The sequence below is a fragment of the Thalia democratica genome, chromosome 3 (genome assembly GCF_965202585.1).
Source record: "Thalia democratica chromosome 3, ktThaDemo2.hap1.1, whole genome shotgun sequence".
NCBI lineage: Eukaryota > Metazoa > Chordata > Thaliacea > Salpida > Salpidae > Thalia > Thalia democratica.
The window spans coordinates 87,219,472-87,239,901 of record NC_139167.1 but is presented as its reverse complement, the minus strand read 5'-3'; the positions used below and the strand labels follow the sequence as shown (position 1 = coordinate 87,239,901).

The window sequence follows — 20,430 nt, the reverse complement described above, 5'->3', positions numbered from 1 at the left end:
TTTACATACCAAAACTATTTATTTTGATTTATTTCAATGGATAGCATCTGTAGCTATATATGTTTTATATTGTAAGATATGTACAAAATATTTTTGATAGTGTTGCATTTTATGGGCCACACTATCAAACCACAAAAGAACCATTTTACATCAGTTTTCTACATTAAAGACATTACTTTATCTCTAATTTGGTTAATTTATTATTTAATCTATTTTATGACAGTAAATGAATTATTTCAATGTGATATACTAACAAACAGGTAAACAGGTATTTATTTAAATAAAAATGAAGCTGTTTATTTGCTTGTTACTTGTTGGCCTATGTTGTGCCAACACTGAAGTTGCGTCCTCCAATGACACTGTCACTGCTAGTTTGGAAGTAAGATTTTTTTTTATTTATATATTTGATTCATTTAATTTACAAAACTACTAAAACAATTGTGTATTAAAAAATTAAACTTAACAACTTTTAAAATGTTTATTTTAAGTATTGATCAGTTGTATATTTTTTTAATAAAAAACTTTGTTAGTTAGTCACTGCTAGTCTGGAAGTAAGAAATTTTTTTTATATGCTTAATTTATTGAATTTATAGCACGGTTTTCTAAAATAGTAACAATAATACTAAACAGTTTTTAAAAGTATCATTTTTAGTATTGATCAATTGTATATTTTTTAAGTTAAAAACTTTATTAGTTAGGCTTTTTAAAGCAAAATGGACCATTTATTTAAAATCAAATTAACTTGTACTTAAATAGATATTTTTTTTTTAAATATAAACAAGCAAATTGAAAAATGTAAGAATTATTAAAATAGTTATACAAAATGTTACTGTGCCAGCAAAAATACAATTTACTAACATTTAAATAAATTCGATAAACTGATTTTAATAATAGTACCAGTTCACATAAATGTCATTTAACATCTAAGCATGAGCAATGGATGAGCTTTTTTCTGATTTTAAAATGGGAAAACGAAAACATAAGGCTTCAAAAGTGTAATTTAAGACAGGGGTTGGCAGGTTAAAAAGGAACGTTTTTTATGTGCTTAAAAAAACTATGATTTTTTTTTTTCAAACAAAAAAATTAGGCGACAGATTATCCTTTAAAGACAACACTAATTTTTTATTTTCGTTTTTTGGGAATATTAATATATTAGACTAGATAAAAAAAGTTCAAAGTGGCCCACGGGTTGCAGTTTGCCGACCCCTGATTTAAGAGATTGGTAAAAAGATTTGAAAATAAAGTTACTGAATCTATTTTATTTCAGCAGCAAAGCCACAAATACTAAACGTTCAACAATGAAGACAAAACTTATAATAAATAATTTACTCTTACTTTGTGTGGCATTTAAAGCAATTTTTTAGAAAAAAAAATTTTTTCATTGGCAGAAGACTTAAAAAATTTAATTTTCATGCTATTTAATTTTACAGCAAGGCCATAAGTTTTTGACATTTAACATTTTTTTACAAAAATTAACATTGTCTCTTATTTCAAAGCTTAAAGTACAAACTATAGGATAGTTTTTACAGAACTAAAAAAATTCATGTACATTTTATTATACCACATATTTAATGAATTTATTCTTTCAAGAATTCATTTTAGAAACTAATTTTTGGTCAAAGACCTCGTCAGTGCTTAAATAAATCTAAAAAGATATGTGACAGTCATTGAAAATAGCATTTAAACAATTAAATTAAAATAAAACCAAATTTTTACTCAAAATTTTTACTAAAAAAACTTAACAAATCAAATTTTAATATTGAGACTGAGTTTAAGGTAGTACCACATATTTAGTTAACCAGCAGTTTAATACCACATATTTAGTTAACTTATAAGATATAACAAGTTTTGTAGAAAAATTCTAATACACTGTATAGAATTAAAAATTTACAAAGGTAATTTTCTCAAAATTCAAAAACTAAATCTCCTCCTCTATTTTTAAAGCAATTTAATTCAAATTTTCAGGAAATGTACTTTTAAATATAAAAAACAACTTGTAGGATTTTTGAAAAGTCAGAAAAAAAAACTAAAATTTAAAAAATTATGTTTTATTTGTTTATTTTTTGTATAATTTTCCAAAAGTTTAAAATTCTGTTACCTACAAATTGTTTGAAATTTGTTAAAAACTACTCTGAAAAAGTTTTAAAACGATTGCTCAAAAATTGAATGAGGAGAAAAATTTTTAGTAAAATAGTCTATTTTTGCCCTTTTAGTTTGTGCCTCCTATAAGATACCTATTGAATGCTCAAACTTTGATTGCTTTTAGATATGTTAAAAATAAGACTCGTTTTTGAAAAAATGTGTTTGACCCTCCTATGCCCACCCTCCTATGCCCTTCACAATGGAAAAAAAAAAGTTAACAAAATTGTTATGCAATTACTACACTGTACATTCCAAAACCCTTTTTCGAGTTGATAAAGTTGTTTTCTCAGATTTTTAATTAATAGAAGTTATAAAACAACAGCTCTTTTTTTTTAAGCAAGGCCTCAAACAACTGATTTTAAACAATGGTGATGAAGGAAAAAATAATAATATGATAAAAAACAAACAAATTTTTGAAATCCTGTGTCATGTTTATTACACCTTATTCAATCCTAATGAAAGGACTTCTAAAAAAAAATAAGCTACTGTAAGTTTAACATTTTCTTCTCATGGCAAGGCAACAAAGTGTTCAGCAAAGAAGATGTAAATATATCTAAAAATTAACTTACAGAAATGTTTTGTTATCACAGTATGGCCCACTAATCACTGACTACAAACAGTGGTGATGAAGGAAGAAATATAATAAAACAAAATATTAAAACATTTTTTAATCCTGTGTCATCTTTGTTATTCTATTACTAACATTGTGCAATTTTAAACAGCTGGGAAAATAAATGGGAATAAAAATGTTTCACAACTGTTCTCCTCTCGCATTTGAACTCCTTTAAACTACTGTAATCTTAAGTTTATTATACAGCAAGGCAGCAAGTCCCTGACGTTCAACAAACTGAGATGAAGGAAGAAAGATAAATATAATTAGGGGTAGGGAGTACAGCACATTTTTTTTGGTCATGTTGTAAAAATTATATCATTCATTTTGATTTAGATGTGTTTTAGCATTATTAAAAAGAGTATAATATTAAATAACAAAAATTGTTTAAAAAAAATTCCCTGCTCAAAAAATGATTTTGACCCCAAAGATCACATATTTTTATGATTTTTGACTCACCCCTACCCCTATTATAATATGTCTATTTTAAATAAACCTGTGTTTTAAATACAGTCATTGTGCTTTGTGCAATTTTAAACAGCTGGGAAAACAAGTGCTTAAAACAATATGTAACCATATTTTCTCTCACAGCCACAAGTCATTGACAGTCAACAGACTGAGATGAAGGAAGAAAGATAAATATAATATGTGTATTTCAAATAAACCTGTATCATGTTTTTAATACAATCATTGTGCTTTATGCAGCTTGAAACAGCTGAGAAAATAAGTGCATAAAACATTTCTTCTCTTGCAGCAAGGCCACAAGTCGCTGACGTTCAACAATGGCGACGAGGGAAGGAAGCTGACCTGCAAACTGTCGCACGAGTTCTCCCAAGGAGACTTCACGTGGAGCTACAAGAAGGAAGAGGAAAGTGATTACGATGAGCTTGAAGAAGGAGAAACTTATGAGATCGAGGAAGAAGATATCAAGAGGTTAAAAACTGTTTTATATACAGAGAGTATTGATATTGTGGCACGCTGAGGAAAAATGGCAGGCTGGTATGAAACTTTTGGAAATGTTAGGCTGATGTTTTGTGTGAATACTTTTGTTAATTTAAAAAAAATTGTTTTGAAAGTAATTTTAATAATAGGTAAGTATTGTTAAAAGTTATTTATAAAATATTTTTAAATAGTTTTTATGAGTATATGCTGCATATGCTTTATAAAAATGTCATTTAACAAGCTATGTTATATTAATTTAAATATTTAAAGCATATGAGATTGTTGTAAAGATTTATTAGAGGTTTGAGTTGACATGATAAATAAGAAGAAGAAAATACTTATGAGATTGATGAAGAAGATAATAAGATGTTTTATTCATATAAATGATTGTTAACTACTTTTATAATTACAAATGTGATAAGGAGGCTTGCTGTGGTAATCTATGAGTAGTCATTAGATTTGAAGAGCATAAGGTTTAGTAGAGGTTTGATTTGTTGCTTTGTATTGTGACTTTAATTAACAATTCAAATATATTTGTACTGTATGCTGGAACAGTTTAACAAGTTGAGTATGAGTCAAAAGTGAAAAATATAATCAGGGTTGACAAAAAACCTGGAATTATAGATAACTTTAACATGTTAAGTTGTAAAATTTCAATTTGACAAAAAAAACATCTATCAAATATATAATTTTATTTTCTCATCATCAAAAAGTTTTTTTAGACACGTTTAAAGTAGCTTTACAGTATCTTTTCAGTTTCGTTTACTAAATAACACATTTTTCACCTTAAGTTTAATCTTAAAATAGATCCTAACATGTGTTGTTTTATAATCTTGGAAGAAATTTTGAAAACTTGAAGAAAAATTTTCAAAACCATTTGGCAACTCTGAGTAATTTTTTTTCACTTTTGACTCAACTTGTTGAACTGTTTCATCAACTCTGTTTTCGGACACTCAGGCTGACAATTTTGCCTCAAAAAGTGGCAGTCATTGCGTTTGCTAAATATATTAATTTAAACCAGGGCTTCCCGAAAATAATTTTTAAATAATAAGTTATCATTAAGCTTTTAACAACATAAAGTTATAAAACTTAATGTGAACTGAGAATTTAAAAAATAAAATAATAAACAAATAATTAATTTTTTGAATTGATTGATCAAAATAATTTACAAAAATAAAACTTTATTGAGCTCTGATTTTAGTAGATGCAGTATTAAGTTTTGTTACGTACATTAATTTTTCAATTCAAACAGTTCAACTTTGAAATTTTTGAAACTGGATTACGAGCAAAGAGGCAACTACAAGTGTGTTTACAGTTACACAGCTAAAGTAAATGGAACTGACGAACCTAAAACTACTGAGGCAGAGGTGATTGTTTTTAATTAAATTTAAACATTTATTTACAAATGTGAATATAGTTATACTAGTGTTACCAAAACTACTGAAACAAAGATTGTTATTTGTTATTTTTACACAAATTTAAAATTAAATATAACTTTAAATGTAAATACAATTAGCTGCTGAAATTAAATACTCTTAAATAATTGATTTTTTCCTAATATTAAAAACTTATAGCTATATATATAAATATAATTAACGTAAGTATCGGTTTAATTTAAATGTTAAACATGTTTATCATGAAGTGAGTTTATATAATTGTTTTTAAGTAGTAACTGAATATTATTCCGTTTTGAAGTTTTATTACATGTGTAAAAACTCACAATTTTAAAACATTTAATTTATTATTTTAGTCTGTGTTACTTGTGCATGTTTTATCGAGAGCATTTGGGGAGTAATAATATGAAGTAGCTTCACAATGTTTATTTTTCTAATTAATCTTTTGCCATGTTTGTTTATAAAGATTTTTTCCGATTCGCTCAACCTTACAAGCACAATTTTTGGATATTTTAAAGTTTACTTTTTATTTATCAAAAGTATTTGTCTTTATATAATTTCGTTTCTCAACGTAAGTTGTAAACACAAATACAAAAACTTTTTTAAACTATTACTAGTTTGCAAAATCACTGATAACTAAAAAAGTATAATATTTTCAATTTTCGGTATAAGATGAAAATTTACAGCATAATGAACTTTTTTAACAAAACTTATCAAACTGCTAAGTTAGTATATGTCAGAATTAAGGTGTTTGTCTTATTTAAACTTATATGAGTTAATTATGTGTTTTTTATTTATTTAGGTTTTTACTACACAGCTTTTTTTACTTCTTATCATAAATATTTCTTTATTTAAGTTTTTCAATTATATCATTTCTAAAATAATTCAAATTTGAATAGTGCAGAAATCGAATAAGTTATGACATGAATAAAACTATTAATAATTAACTATATATTTACTCACTTTATCAAAAATTGTTATATTTATATAAACTTGCTCTTAACTTATAATAAATAGTTTAACTAAAGGACTCTTTTAAAAAATGGTATACAAAAAGAAATTTTAGTAAAAATATAACTTAGTATTTAACATCAAAGTTACTTTTGTTCTAAGCACAACTAAAAACAAAACAAAAGAGACTATAAGTTACATTTTTAAAATTTAAACCTTTAAAGGCTGGACTTCAAAAAAAATGTTATTAAAAAATTTTTCTTTTTTTATAACAGTAAGTAATATAACAAATTATTTTTTTATTATTTGTGACTTTGATTAAGGAGTCAATTTGAATTTTATCCCAACAAAATTTAAACCTTGTGTTTTTTTATAATATAGTCAGCAGTATCTTAGCGTACTATTGATTTTATGTATGCAAATGTTCATAATATTACAATGCATGAGTTTTTAGTGTTTGTGGTTTTTACTCCTAAGTTATAAAAATACATCAATTGTTAAATTTTTAGCAAACAGTTTTTCATATTTTGGCAACAATGTATAATTTATAGATATTGTTAGGTTGATAAAAACAACATATATAAAACTAATTTGAAAGTTGTTTTGGCATTTTTATAAATTCATAGTTAATAATTCATTCAGCTAAACTTCACTTAAGTTCAATGAGGTAATACAAATATGTTGTTTAGTTGTCATTTATGATCTTACACACTTATAAAAAGGTAAAAAAAAAACTTAAGGTAAAATTTACTGGTTTGGAAACTTTACTTGTAAATTTGTTACCAAATTTAAAAAAACTTAAAGTTAATTTGTAAAATAATTTTATCACCAAAAATTATAGCAAAATAATAATGAAAGTAAAAAAAAATTTGGTTCCTCTATCAGCCAACAAACACATAACTTTGTCATTTTAGCTATGTAGTTTACTGCGTAGGTACAAAAACTACTTTTAAAAAAATTATAGTTTAGAAGAATGTATTTCAAAAAGCAGACCTGCAGCTTTATTTAAAAATTAATATGTTTTTTGCTCAATGTACGTAATACTGTTTTGAAATACTACTTTCTGCGAAAATTAAAGTTTTTTATATATATATCAAAAAAACAACTGCAAATTTCTTAGCAATAATTGTTTATATAATGATCAATAATGTAATACTTACCAAGTTCTAGTATAGTACAACCTTTTTTTACTTTTTATTTACTACTAAGTTTGTAATGCCTGAATATATGAACTGTAGAATTATGTTAGATTTTCTTTTCTGTTCCTATATCTATATTTATTTTTTCTAAAGCATCATTCAAAAGTTATTCTTGTTTATATAAAAGTAGTTGGAATTAGATATCTTGTATAAAAATAGATTTGTTATAGTATCAAAGTATTATAGTCTTCATAGTAGTTCATATATTCTTCTAATAAATACAAGATTTTTAACAGATTCTCATTTACTTATACTTCTACTTCATAATATTACCACATCTAAGTCCCATAATGCTTGTGCATACCTGTATTTTTATACACATTATCGTTTATGAGAAATTGAGATAAAAAAATCAAGTTATACATTATATTTTATTATTTGTTTGTACATTAATATATTTTTATACAGATTCTCGTCCGTGTAAAGGACAGACTTGCTGCTTTGTGGCCATTCTTGGGGATCTGTCTTGAAGTTTTGATCCTTATATGTGTCATTTTCCTGTATGAAAAGAAATCTAAAAAGGTAAATGTTTGGAATTTATTATTTTAACTTGATTAATTCTTGGGGATTTTCTCAAATTTTCGATACTTATTTGTGTTATTTTGTTTTATGAAAATAAATCTAAAAAAATAGTTTATTTGAGTTGTTCAAATAACTTTGATATTTTTTTACCATTGTGAAAAGAAGTCTGAAAAGGTAACTACCAATTATTTCAAAAAATTACAACTCTAAATTGACAATAAATTTCAAAAGATTGTTTTTCTATAAAAACAAATAAAAAAATACTGTAGTTGTTAATACTATGGCGTGTTCAAAGTTGAAGTTATTAAATATTGTAAATACAAACTGAAAAAAATTAATTTGATCTGTTTAAAACTTCTAACTTTTTAGTTTTAATGAAATTTGAATAGTATATCCACACATATTTCAATACAATAACTTAATGCATCATAAAAATTAAATAAAACCTTTGCAATCAATATGATAATGAAAATTACTACCATTGGAAAGCTTTAAACTCATCATATATTATTTTATATAATTTAATTGATCGTATTGTAATTTATTTTCAAAAAACAAAAACTATTTTAAACTTCGATAATTTCTACTTAATTACAAAAAAGATAGTATATTTAATTTATAATTTGATATGTTTAATATTGCTTAAAACAAATGAATTTCAAAAATACTATATCATAAACAAACACTGTGAAAAACAAAAGGTTAAGTGTGTTGCTTATAAGATAAAATTAATTCAATTCATTCAAATGCCAATATCTGTTGTCAAGTTGCCAACTAAAAGCTTTAGAGAAAGATTATTCAATTTAAATTGATCAACTTTAACCCTAAGCTTTAGCTGAATTAGTTTGAAATGGAAATTTTTTTCCTCTTATTTTTTTTCTTAATTTTTCTTAGAGTTTAGTGTAACTTTTTAAGTATGTACTTATTGGAATAAAACTATTAGTATGTTAAACCTAGTTTCAATTTAAAAGTGTAAAATAAGTATCTAATACATCCAATAACTAAATTTGTTGAAAAATTGCCAAATTTAGGCTTAAAAGAAAATTTATGTAATTTACACTGATAAACTTTAGCCCTATGCTTAAGCTGAAGTTGCTTTAAAGTTTTTTTTTATAGTTTAATAAAACTTTCTAAGTAAGTACTTATACAAGTCAAGTTGGCTGTTTATTATAGCTTGTTTTAATTTAAAATTATTATAAAGTATTCAGTAAAACTGTGCCACAATTTAAGTACAGTATATTTAAAATGAAATAAAACCTACAGTTTAAGTTTTATATTAAATACTAAAAATAAAATAACACACTAAGTGTTTTTTAGTTAAGTAGTTTAAAAAGTTATATAAGCGCTATTGAAAAAAAATGTAAGTGGAGCTGTTGTAAAAATACTAATTTTTTTTCTTTAAAAAAATTGTAATAATTATAGATAGTTCAAGTTTTTAGAAAAATAATAATATTGTATAGAATGTTCAATACTAAATTAAAAATTATCTAAATCATATTTCTCTTAACTTTAAGTATCATATTAATATTTACTCTTTTTTTTTATATTCACTTTTAGTTTGTAATTTCATTGATAAATTATTTATTTGTAGTACTTTTCTTGAAGATGTTTTTGATAATTTACATTTTAAATAAGTCACATGTACTTGACATATGATAATTTTTTTGTTTTAAAACACAAAGGTTGAAGAATAAAAACATTTAACTGTTTATATGTTTTATGAGTTTTTGAGATTGTTTTCATAAAGTATTTCCCACACATAAAGAATTTATTACAACAGAAATGTATTTGTAAGAACAAAATAAATTGTAAAATTTAGAAAGTTTATTAATATTAATATTTGAACTTATGTTTTTGAGTTCAGTGATTTAAAAAGGTTTGCATTTACATTTCAACCCTGAGTTCAGTGGTTAAATTATAATCTCTTTCTCTTTTTGTGCTTTAAAATTTCGTTTTAGTACATTTTTTTTAAGTCTAATGTGACCAAAAAACATTGGTGAATAAATTTGTAAGATAAATTGTTGAAGTTGGTTTAAGAGGATACTTTTGTTTGTTAAAAAAGCCTTATGCGATTTGCAAAAGATGTTTTCATTGTGAAAATAATAGTTTTTTTATGTTTTTAAATATTCCCTAACAAGTTAAGGTTTAAATCTATTGGATGTATATTTTTGTATTTTTTATGGCCTCAAAAGTTTAAAATTATACTTAAATTAAATAGAACTTAGTATTATTAAGAATCATTTTTGGGTTTATTAGTTTTTTACTATTGTAAAACTTTATAACCTTTTAGTACAATAATGTTTTATCACATAAAAAACAATGTTTATTTAAAAATTAGTTAAATATACAAATTAGCACAAAAAATTACTTAAACTTTATTTATATTGTATATTTAAACTAATGCTTGAAAAATTGCTCAAAATTTATAAGGTCTTTGTATTTGTGCATTGCAAAATATTTAAACTGTCTATAATTTTAAACTTTCTTAGAAGTTACATCTTGCAGCGACAATTACTATTTACTTTACATTCTTTGCATATCATTCATTTCTATATTAAGATTTATTTCATTGGTATTGTTAGTGAGCTATTATTATTAAAATTTTTGTTGGTTTTCTGGTGTTTTCTTTAAGTTTTTCTGCAATACTTTGAATTTTGAAGTGATAACAAAATAAATCAAACAAACAATAAAATGTAATATACTAAGTATGCCTCAAGCCATTGTTTTTGTATTCTTTGATTTGTTAAAGATTAAAGTAAAGCGTTTACATTTATTTTCAATTTTTTAAACCCTAGAAATGTTATTAATTCAAAACTTTTGAAATAAAGTTCTATAAAAGTTAAGTTTTTTGCAATTTCTTCACTGAAATATTTTAAATATTATTACTTTTATAGTTTTTATTTCTTAAACAAACTGTAAAAGTAGTTCGAAAAAAAAGTTTGAATAATTTTTTATTGAATTTAATAATGTTTACCTAGCTATCAAAGTTTTATTTTAAAAACACTGTACAATAAAACAAGATAAACATATACAATACATTTCCTTAATCTGATTGAAACTTAAATGTTAAATTCAAAATTATTTCTCTTTACAACAAGTTGAAGTTAAAAATCTGTTACTTAAGAAGAAATAGTAGAAATTAATTTAAGTTCAAAGTAACAAACTAAATCTTTGTTATTTACAGTACGATTATTGAAATATGAAAACTAAAACTCCTTTTTTTTTTTGAGCATTAGAAACATATTTGTCTATAAAAGTAGTATGATTTTTATTTTTAACTTACTGAAATTTGTTCAAGTTGAAAGAAGTGCTTAAAAAGAATAAATTATTATTTTGAATTCAAGTTATTTTTGTATGAATACCAAGTTTGTATAAAGCCAAAAGCACAAAATTTTATAAAAGTGAAATTTCAAATGTCAAAACCTAAGTAGTTTTTGTAACAACTAAGATTTATCTAAACTTTATTTAAAGTTTCAATATAAAATGAAATTTGTACTCTATTGATAGTTTGTTAAACTAAGTTGCTTTTATTATTGTTCTAAGCTGTATAATTTTTTGCAACTTAAAGAATATACAGTTTAAATAAAAAAATTAAGATCATAGCTAGTGTGTTTTTGTTACAAACGAGATTCATCGGATTTTTATAAAAATGAAACCACAAGATATTTACACCATGCAGCTGAAAAACCACCACAAAAGTTGATAACTAAAGATTTATCTCATTTAAACTATTGTAAATAAAAAGCGTTAAAGCGAATTTTTAAATGTTAAGGCATAAGCTGGTTTGTGTTTTTGTTGCACACAGTATTTTTTATTGAGCACTAAATTAGAACAACAAAATACATATTTACACATTGCAGTTTAAATAACCATATAAATCAATATCTGATTTTTTTTTCTCAGTTGATTCTTTTTCAAGTTGTTCTGTAAAGATGTGTTGAGAAATACCGTAATTAAATTTGATATATGTAAATTAGAACTTAATTTTTGAAGCATATTAGAAAAATAACTTTAATAATGTATATAATTGTAATAAATATATTTATGTGCTAAAAAAAATGAAACCTTTATTAAAACAAGGCCTAAAGTTTATAGTTTCAAATTTTGTTTCTAGAGTCTAACTTAAGCGTTTTATATTGTATAAATTTTTTTGTATAAATTGTTTTTTTAGGATTTTAGTTTTAAAAAATTCAACAATAAACCTATTTATTATTCTGTTTTTTTTTTGTAGCAAGTATATAAACACTAAACTATTTGAAAACAAATATCATAACTAATCGTAATTAAACTTTGTTTTGTATTACAAATAAAATTCATTTTTGTATACTAGTTTGACAACATTAAAAGCTAAATACCTTTTAACAAACCAACTTTCAATTATTAGAAAAGTTCGAATCTTTTTAATTTAGTTACTTAAGTTTAAAGTTTATTGTGTATTTTGTATTTGAAGAAATAAGTGATTAAGTGATTGATCAAATTTTGACTGTAAATAATTTAGTTTATAAACGTGTTTTTATTCAATTTTCAAATTTAAACTTGATCACTTTTGAAACTGTATTTGGTTTTTGTTGAACAAAGTAAATTGTTTTTATAAAATATACCAAAAAAACTTAACTGCTTTCAACAAAGTTTCAAACTAAAAAATACATGTTACTAAAAATGACTGTAGGTTTCAACGTTTTAAATCCTTTTATGGATTTAAGCCGACAGAATTTAAAATTTCCATACATATTTGCAGCAAACGACAAAAGAGTGCTTGTTGTTGCAGCTCACATAATAAAATCGATATTTTTAACCTTCATTCATTAACTATGTTTTTTTTTTCTCTATGCTTTATAACAGGTCATTTTTCTTTATGAAAATGTAAAAAATTTAAGTATAAGTTTTTACATTTAGTATGAATTTTTTCAATTAGTTTTAAATAATTTAAAAAAAATTTAGCCACAAAAACTGCATTAAAATTCCAAAATAAACTGAAAAAATGGCTTAAGTTTGAAGTCTCATACAAAAATTGATATTTTAAATATTCACCTACCTTGATGCTAAATCATATTTTGTTTTCTTTCATAACACTGTTTTTTCTTTGTGAAAACATTTAAGTTTTGAATACAGATTTTAAGTTAAAAACTCGAGTATAAATTTTGTCAGGTTAAGACTGCAGAAAATTTTTATTTAAGCAAATGAATTACTTCTTTAAAGTTTAATGCAAAAAAAAATTTTTGTTTGCTTCAACTAAATTCTGAAAAAAAATTGAAGCAAACAGCAAAGAAAACTTGTTTTTGCAGCTAAAAATCGATAATTTCAACCTGCATTTATTCACTATGCAAACTCCTATTGTCTTTTGTGTTAGCTTTATAACACACCTTTTTTTTTTTTTGTGAAAATAAGTATGATTTCTAAATAATATTTTTTACTATTTTTATACTTTAACATGTTTTTATGAAACGTTTGTATTTTTATTATAAGAAATATAATTTAGGTTTTAAAATAAATGTTTTTATTAATTCTAGATTAAGTTTAAACTATGTACAGTTTATTTTTTTCTTGTTAAAAACATGCTTGGTCAACTATTTTTTTATTAGAAAACAAAAACTTAGCTATTTTAAGATAAACATGATTTTTTTAATGTTATTTTTTGTGTGTTCATTTTCTAACAACCTCTATGCTATCACATTTTTCCTAATTAAAAAAAAAACAAGTTAGCTCATCTAAAAAACATTATAGCATATTAAAAAATAGAATAGTTCAGAAGGACATTTTTTAATTTTAAACCTGTTGTAGTTTAAATATATTCGTAAAAATACACATAAATTTAATTATCTTTTTATGCACACTAATATTTAGTTCAATGTTATATAAAAGTTCTCGTCGAAATTAAAAATAACTGTTTATTGCCTTATATTTAAAGGTTATTGATCAAAATTGACACACAAATAGTCATATTTTATAATTATACCTTTTATGTATTACAAAGTCATAAGTTATAATTAGCCAATCATAACTTAATAAATATGACACACAGGCTACAAAGATTAATTTATTGTAGCTCTAAAAATAAAATAAATTTTAACTTGTTTTTGAATTTAAATTTGTTTATATCATAATGCATAATTGTTTGATTGAAACAATCAAGTTAAAGACTCAAACCCATGCAAAGTACCATGTTTATTTTGAAAATTTCTTTATAACATTAATCGTTTAGTAAATAGTTTATAATTTTAAAACCATATTACTTCAATAAAAAGCACCGCAGTTTTTATCAGTGTGTTGTTGGTGTTATTACGTCATAATACGTATATTGTATGCGTTATTACGTAATAATACGATTGTTTTGACACATAACTGTTATGTGTATGTTTACTCACGTTCATACATTACACTTTGTTTACGTAAGAATAAAATATTAAGTTGCAAGTAACTATTAGTAGTGCAAAATTATTAATGATCTGTTTAAAAAAAATGTATTTAATTTTATTTAATTTATTGTTTTGCCCATGCTTATTCACCTTCGTACATGACAACTTAGTTACGCACAAAAATTGACTGCAAATATTAGTTTACAATGCAAAATGTGTTTATATATAAATACAATGCAAATATAAATGCAGTGTTTTTGAATATTGTTTTTTTTATTCGCCAAAAATTTATAAAAAGTCTTAACTGAGTATTTTATTTTGTAAATAACATCATTTTTAAAACAACTTATGTGCATTATATTTTTGTTTTATTTTTTTTAATAATTGTGTTTTATATATGAGTAAATACACCAACAATTAAAATAAATAAATTATAATTATTGAGTTAGTAAATAACAAGTTGTTGAAGTATATAGAAAATATTGCAAATTTAATGCAAATAACTGTGGTGTGATTATCAATATTTGCGTTGTATTTTAATCTGTTTTTGCAGAAAATTATTTAAAATGCTAAATGTGTTTTTTTTTCAATTTAAAATTTTGTTATAGATCTTGAAATTTTGGTATAGTATTTTAAAAAACTAAGTTTTGTACTAACAAGTTTTACATTCAATACTATATACAGCGTATATAATTTAAAAGTTCTGTAGAATATACGTGATACGTTTTAATGTTAAATATGTTATTTATCTTTGAAGTTTAATCTTATGAATTTTGGTTAAGTACTGCTATATATGCTTAGGAAAATGTTACTGTAAAAAAATTACTAAATCAATATTAAATACTAACTGAAGTACTACTATGAATGCTTAAAGTTCTGCAAAATATGAGTTTTGTTGGTGAGTTTTATGCATTTTAATCTTTAATATTAAACTAAGAATTTTTGATTTAATGACCACTAAAAGGATTTTAAAAGTTCTAACTAAATAGAAATTAACAAAAAAATGTTTAAATGCTAGCTGAAAAAGCTTGTTTGCCCACATGTTTTGGACTTTAAACTTTGAAATATTAAAAACTTTAAACTTTTTATGTTTGTGACTTGAAAATTTTAGGTATTAACTTTATGATAACTAAGTTTTTAAATTTTATTTAATTTTTTATAAAATTGGTCAGTTAATTAATATATTTAACATTTTTACAACAAAGTTTTCATATATTTTTGTTTGTATGACATATAACAACGTTGTTCAAATATTTATTTAACCAAATAATCATGAAGCAAGCTTATTGCATCAACTGTAAGGCAATATTTGAATAAAATCGGATATCATTATTTTTTAAATTAGTTTTTCATTGGCTAAGTACTAAACATATTTAATATATAGTTATAGATATTGAAGATATTATAATTTTAACTATGATAAAAATACATTTTTAGTTTGCCAATATAATTTGTATTGTTTAACCATTTGTTTATACAAAAAGTTATTAATCTCCCTGAAAAACTAAACAAAAATTACCCATTTAATTTTTAAAAGCATTGCTACTGACTGTAAATATTTTATTTTTTAAATATTTCCAAGATACCTTTTAGTTCTAAATGCATGTAATACTAATTATAAGATGTAAAAGTTTTGACCAAGCTGTATACATCAGGTGTAGAAGTATGTATACTGTAAAAAATTTGTTGTTATGAGTATCATATATTTAGTATTAAATATCTTAACAGGCGATACTCACAAACAAAAATATTTATTGACAATAACAAAAATTATATTAAATTTTTAAAGTTATAAATATACTAATTTAATCATACAAATTGTTATTAGTTGTTTGTAGTTATCTGGAAATGTATTTTATAGTACTGAGCTATAATTTATTTATTATAAATATATATATATATATTATTGATTAAAATTAATTTAATCATACAGGCAATGCTCAGTAACGACGATTCAACTCAAAACTTCACCAAGGAAGAAAATATTAAATAAATTCATATATTATATACAATAAAATGTGTAAAACTTTTTAAATTAGAATTAATTTATCATACAGGCGATGCTCAGTAACGACGATTCAACTCAAAACTTCACCAAGGAAGAAAACGTCCCACTGAAAAGTGATGATGACACCAGGCACAGATCCACCAACAACTCCAAGTAGATTTGAAATAAAAGTTGGGGTATATTGATGGAAATTTCATCTTATCATGGGTTACATCTGCGTTGAATTGATGTGAATTTTTTTTTATCCCATCATGTTAAATATGTTTTTGTTGCTTTTTTCTATCTGCATACAAGACACAGATCTACCAATATCTTAAAATATATTTGAAATGAATAAAACTCTAATCTGGGTTACGTCTTTAGGTTATAGGATAACGATACTGACATGTTATTATTTTGTTAACTTCTTAAAAAACACGATTTTTTTATATGTTTTAATTCAAATAGTGACACTGAGTAACTACATGTTGAGATACAGATGTCTTTTCTATAGCTCACATGATCTTAAATCTTTTTTTTTGAGACACATCGTTTGTAGTTGTTTGTTATAATTTAAGTAATTACTAAAAGTTTGGATTTTTTTCTACAGATCATCTATCTTTAGTTATCTTTTATGATGTTTTTTATGAATTATTTTTTCCCAAATGACTCTAATTTTGATTATGTTTATTTCTACCGTATATTAGATTATAATAACTGCATCAAGTTAATACTTTAAAAGTTTACAATTCATTTAACAACATCAAGTTATTTCTTTTGTTTTTAAATTCCGGAGGTTATCTGATTAAAATTATTTTTACTAAGTGTTTTCCATATAAAAGTTCTAAAAACTGATAAGGGGGTTTTTATAGCGCCAATGGAGATTATTTATATGCATACAAGACACAGATCTACCAATATCTCAAAATAGATTTAATATGAATAAAACTATAATTTTGGTTACGCCTTCAGATTATGTAATAACGATACTGACATGTTATTATTTTGTTAACTTCTTAAGAAACACTATATTTTTTCTTGTTTAAATTCAAATAGTGACATTAAGTTACTACATGTCGACGTACAGATGTCTTTTCTATAGCTCACATGATCTTAAATCTTTTTTTTTGAGACACATCGTTTGTAGTTGTTTGTTATAATTTAAGTAATTACTAAAAGTTTGGATTTTTTTCTACAGATCATTTATTTTTGGTTATCTCTTATGATGTTTCTTGTGAACTATTTCTTCCCAAATGACTTTAATTTTGATATTAATTTTCTACCGTATATTAGTATTACCAAGTGATCACAATAACTGCATCAAGTAAATAAAAGTTATTTCTTTACTATTTAAATTCTGGAGGTTATCTAATTAAAGTGATATTTACTAAGTGTTTTGCATATAAAAGTTCTAACAACTATAAGGGGTTTTATAGCGCCAATAGAGATTATTTTGGTTGCTAAAAGTTTTATTTATTTTTTAAACTTTTTTCTCAAACTTTCAAGAATATCAAAAAAATTAATGTAGATATTAATAAATAATTTCAATACATTTCACTTACAAATGTTGACTTTTAAATTTTCATCGTATTTTTTTTAATTACTTTTGTGTATCACTTAAAGTTGCAATGAGATATTTTTAACAAAGTATTTTGAAATACTAGATGTATGTATCAACATTTTTTTAATCTGATAAAAACTATTTCTTGAATTAATTATTAGCAATAGATAAGTCTATGGTTGGTTAAAATTTTTTGTGAGTAACTTTTAAAAATTTTAAACCTAAAAAAAAACATGTATTTTATATTACAAGGTTTGTAAAGCTTATAAATATATACAGTCTAATGAATATACACTTATCTTATTTTAATGTAAAAAAATAAAGCGGTACCCAATTTATTTCATTTTTTAAATATCTAACTTATCTTAAAATTTGAAATAAATTCTCTTTTTAGTTACTGCTTTCGAAAATATTTTTTTTCCAAATTTAAATTTTTTCATACATGAATTCCACTATAACTTTACTTTTTAAATTTTCCCCTCAAACCTTAAAACTAATTGAGTTGATAAACAACACACTTTTTTTAATAGATATGGTAAATGCATGCAACTGTTCTAACATATACTGTCAATAGTTTGTAGTACATTTTATTTTTCATCACATATGTCAAAAAACTTATGATATCTTTGTTGTAACTATTACATATTCTTATATACGTTTTGAACTTCGTTTTTAAAACTTATTTTGAAATAAACAAAAAAAAAAACTAAGTATTAAATCAGAGGTTTAAAATAAATAAAAAAAACTTTGACTTTCTTTATATGACTATATATTTTTTTTTTTTTTGCTTTTCAAGTGTTTTTATAATGAGTGTCAATTTCAAATATTTGTCAATTTAATTAAAGTTACATTTATTTCGAAGGTATATAGTACTTTATATTTATCATGATTTTTTATTTTCAAACTAAAATCATTTTAATCGTGCATATTCTATGATTTCAAATAAAATAGTTATCATATCACTTGTTTATTTATTCATACTATTGTTTTAGTATATTATTTTATGTGTTTACAACAAATATTCAAATTTTCTTAAACTTTGTAGATTGTCAAGTATGAAAACAACTTGGTATTTATTGTAAATTTAAAATTACAAATAGCTGAAACAATTTATAAGCATACTTGAGCACATGCCAATACAATTTTTTATTTTGACATTAAAGGTTTTATAAACAGGTTTAACTTTAGGAACAAATAAATATCCATGAGTATCCAAAGGCCTGTTTAGGACGGTTTTATTAAATATTTAAGCTATAGAAATAAAAGTCAATTAGCCAGTAATGGGTACGTTTGTAACTTTCTGTTCTTAAAATGTTGTACAATACCTTGAGAACGAGTAAAAATACGCATTTTAAACTAATGATCTCAAAATATTGAAAATTTCAGAAATTTTCTCCATAAAGAAAAATTACTCCTTTTTACAAATATCATTACGACCTGTTTACGAATAGAAATTGTTTGTAAAAAAATTTTACAGTTGTAAACTTTTTCAATATAACTTAAACTGACGGAGTATTGTTTTGAAAAATATTTACATTAATGCTTTACTAGACTTTTTTTCTTGCCTAACTTATTCAATTAATTTATTATCGGGGTTTCCACTCTTGCTTTCTAATCAATGAGTCAATAACAATTTTTTCAATAAAACTAGCAAATTTTATTGGTTATTTAAATTCTTCTGGCTTTAGATTATTGATGCTAGTCTAGTAAAAAAAATTAAATATATATATTTTTCAATATTTAATGATCAACTTAAACAATATTTTAACTTGATCAGTTTCCTAACTTATAGACCGATAAGAATCTCATCTGACAAATTTTTTATTCTTAAGATTGGAAATTTGAAAAGTTTTGTAACATCCTTTACACATTATTAACTCCACAATTTGAAAAACAAAACCTGAATTTGTAATAAGTGTACTGTGTATTTGAAGCTAACGTTATGAAGCTAATAACTAATTAAAAATATAACACACTTATAATTTAATTATCTATACAGAAGTTGTTATGCAGTTATGTGAATCTTACAATTGAGTTTTAAAGATTGACAACAAAGATAACCTAACAACGCATAACAGTTGAAGTGTAATTTAGAAAAAGTTATACACTTGTAAACTAACGTATATCAAAAGTAGTAATAAAATGAACCGAATTAGTCAACATTTACCAAAAACTTACTTAATTACTACTTATGGGAATGTCAAACAGTGAAAAAAGGCTAGTAGAAACAGAAAAATGTTTGTAGTAGTCTAGCAAAAAATCAATATTTACTTTTTATTATTAATACAATATCATTAATTATTATAATTGCTTTGAAAACTTTTAAAATATTATTAAAAGGACAAAATTATTTTTATCTTAAATCTCAAGTCTTTAAAATTTGAATGCAATTTGCATTTTAAGCCTTAAACAAGAAATTTTTAACATGAATAGTAAGCTTTCTTATTTGAACTATAAATTTAAATTTCTTAATTGCACACCTATCTTAGTCATTATTGTTCATTCAATTTTTATTCAATTTTTATTTTTGCAGAGTGTGTGTATTTGTAAGTTTATTTACTGTATTTCATTTAGATATTATTGATTGTGTAGTTGCTATTTTACCTAATGGTATTACACTTATGAGCCTGGCGAAAATAATTTTTGTGTATTTGTTTTTAACTAGAAAATTGTATCAGTAAACCATATCTACTTGAAGTAATTTTTTAACTTGTTGTAATTGTGTTGTATAGACATATATACACAATTTTTCATTATTTAAAAAAC

The 20,430-nt window shown here is 23.4% G+C and overlaps 1 protein-coding gene across 1 annotated transcript; it reads left to right on the top strand.

Annotated features, from left to right (window-relative positions):
- The first annotated feature begins 258 nt into the window (after positions 1–258).
- LOC145831510 (uncharacterized) lies at positions 259–18,583 on the top strand. Its single transcript, XM_082938787.1, has 5 exons — positions 259–379; positions 3,507–3,685; positions 4,947–5,061; positions 7,647–7,760; positions 16,174–18,583. The coding sequence occupies exons 1-5, from the start codon at positions 287–289 to the stop codon at positions 16,279–16,281; spliced, it is 609 nt and encodes a 202-aa protein (XP_082794913.1). The 5' UTR covers positions 259–286; the 3' UTR covers positions 16,282–18,583.
- Positions 18,584–20,430: the final 1,847 nt, after the last annotated feature.